This window comes from Miscanthus floridulus, chromosome 6 (genome assembly GCF_019320115.1).
Source record: "Miscanthus floridulus cultivar M001 chromosome 6, ASM1932011v1, whole genome shotgun sequence".
Classification (NCBI taxonomy): Eukaryota; Viridiplantae; Streptophyta; class Magnoliopsida; order Poales; family Poaceae; genus Miscanthus; species Miscanthus floridulus.
Window position 1 is genome coordinate 78215121 of NC_089585.1, and position 2727 is coordinate 78217847.

General features: G+C 50.2%; 1 protein-coding gene across 1 annotated transcript; it reads right to left on the reverse strand.

The window, feature by feature from the left end:
* Window positions 1-1238: 1238 nt before the first annotated feature.
* Window positions 1239-2727, reverse strand: LOC136458419 (transcription termination factor MTERF2, chloroplastic-like). The gene has a single exon (XM_066458357.1). It carries the CDS (start codon window positions 2653-2655, stop codon window positions 1492-1494), a length of 1164 nt encoding a protein of 387 aa, XP_066314454.1. The 5' UTR covers window positions 2656-2727; the 3' UTR covers window positions 1239-1491.

Consider the following 2727-nt stretch of genomic DNA (forward strand, 5'->3'; position numbering starts at 1 on the left):
ACTTCACCTCTTCCGCTACCTTGACAATTTAGTTATAATTTAGGAGCTGCCACTAGCTTGAACCCCACACCACCCTCTCACAAATCCACGTCCATGGAAGCTTCTTAATCAATTATCCAAAGTTAGTCCAATTAGCAGGGGTACTTTTTAGCGTGAGGATTCCATTGAGGCACCGATCCAGCGTGTTCCCACCATGATTATCGCAAATCTCGAACCAGAGGCTTACTTCATTCATGCACGTGATGCAAATATCCATCTATATCTCTTGTAAACCAAAACCCCATTAATACTATTTCTCTGCTTCCACATTGTCACGTCATCACTGTTTCCACCGTCCGATATTAACTAGCAATCTCCACCCTTACCGTTAGTTGTTTGAACCATAATCCCACCTAATGCCTTCTGCAAGTGCTCCTCTTGTAAGCACACCCTACCCGGCCAAGTTGTTGTGGTTCATCTGTGTGCGGTACGCACGCTCGAGCTTTCTAATGCCACCACTCTTCCGATTTCTCTCCCCACTTCACCTCTTCCGCTACCTTGACAATTTAGTTATAATTTAGGAGCTGCCACTAGCTTGAACCCCACACCACTCTCTCACAAATCCACGTCCATGGAAGCTTCTTAATCAATTATCCAAAGTTAGTCCAATTAGCAGGGGTACTTTCCATTGAGGCACCGATCTAGCGTGTTCCCACCATGATTATCGCAAATCTCGAACCAGAGGCTTACTTCATTCATGCCCGTGAGGTACCCATTACACAGTTATAGGCTTTGAAGCTAGCTGGGACAGTGTCATGCATACTTCTTGGCCTCTACCGTGTTTCTGCACACATATTATTTCTCATACTTCTGTTTCTAGAGCTTGGTTTGTAGCATTGACTAAGAGATGCATGTCAGCATGCCATCATTTTATTCTACTAAATGGTTGCATGTTCGTATAGATCACAAGATCGTCTATTCAGCTCATATAAATGACATTATGTTTTCGTTTGACATTTGTCATATGTCTTCATAAAGTCAATAGAGAAGTTACCCAACTCCTACTGGATTTTGGTATTCCAACTCACACATGCCTTTTGCAATCTTTCAAGGATGGATAGTGAATGTTATTTAAATCTTTATCTTCTCTTACCAGCTTCAGATATCTGATTACCAATCATCTTAGATCACCCTCACAATACCCTGCGGCAACGCGTGGCGAATTCATTTCTGCGTACCAGAACAGAACTCCAGAAGCATGAGTTGAAACATGATAACATTGATAATCAGAATCCAAAACAAGGTATATGAAAATGACATCATGATGCTTTGGTCAACAAAATTTCCTAAGCTTAGCCTACTGAGGTTCTGCAATTCTGAAGCTATGAGCCAAGTACAGAGCTGCAGCCTTGAAGAGTACACATCAAGGTATCTGAATGTATTAAGAATGAAATGCAACTGCAGTTGCTTCCCATATATAGCCAGTTTGCTGGAATCATTTCATTGCGTGCCTCAGGTGGCTATTTTCACATTGCAAGCAGATGCATATGCATCGGCAAGGCTAGGAAGAACATCCTTATGAGGATGTACATACCTTGAGCAGAACACGCTATCACTAAGCGAGACCATCGTGTAGAAGCTCTGATCTTTTCGGATCAATCCTTTCTCCTGGAGCACCTTCATGACGTAATGCCGGGGCACCAGCCGGCGTTCCAGACTGTACATCAGGATTGTGGGCAAGCCCTGAATGTACTTGGTATCCACGCCGACCACTTTGGTCAGGAACTCACAGATGCGCTGAATCCTCTCCCTGGAGCGCACCAGCACCAACGGGTTCCTCTGCACCATTCTGGCAACCTCAGCGTCTGAGCACCCGAGAATCTTGGCCATCATCTTGAGCTTAGAGGCCATGGTCTCCGGGGCGAGGCCCGCCACGGCGGTCACAGCCTGCCTGAACAAAAGCGTGTTGCGGGGCACGCCCATCTCATCAGCACGCACGAGGATGGCCCTGGTGCTGTCCGGGTTGCCGGTGAGCAGCCTCGGGTTGGACACGCACATTTTGCCAATCTCCTGTTCAGATAGACCGTACTCCTGGAGCAGCCGGATGTTGGTCTTCACCACCTTGTGGAGGTCGGAGGTTACGAGGTAGGAGTTACGCCTGACGATGCGGAGGAACTTGTCGGGCGAGCCGAGGAAGGGCATCCAGAAGCCGAGCTTCTCGTCGATGTTGAAGGTGCGGAATGAATAGGGGGCCACGCGGACGAAGATGCTGATCTGCGCGCCGGAGAAGCCGTAGCTGCGGAAGCGGTCCACGCGGACCCGCAGGGTGTTGTCGACGCTGCAGTTGAGGATGCGCGGGTCTTTGGCCACGAGCAGCGTGATGTCGGCCTTGGAGAGGCCGAGCGCCGGGCCGGTGAGGAAGGAGAGCACTGCATCGGCGTTGGAGAACGATTTCCAGTGGGAGATACACTTCGCGGCTTTCGCGGCTTGCTCTCGGGTGATGCCGCAGGTGGAGACGAGGTAGTCATCGGCGGCGAAGTGGCCCGGAGAGGAGTAGGTCGCGGAGGCGGTGGAGAGGAGAACGCGCTGGAGGGAGAGCTGTATGAGAGATGCGGAGCGGTGGACGGGAAGGAGATCTTGCAGGTGAAGGGAGAGATGTTTTTGGAGGCGGAGCATGGCGGCGGCGGCGGCGGCGGTAGTGCCAGGCTTCCGACCTCTCACGCACCCCTTCCCCCTCAGCGAGTCAAA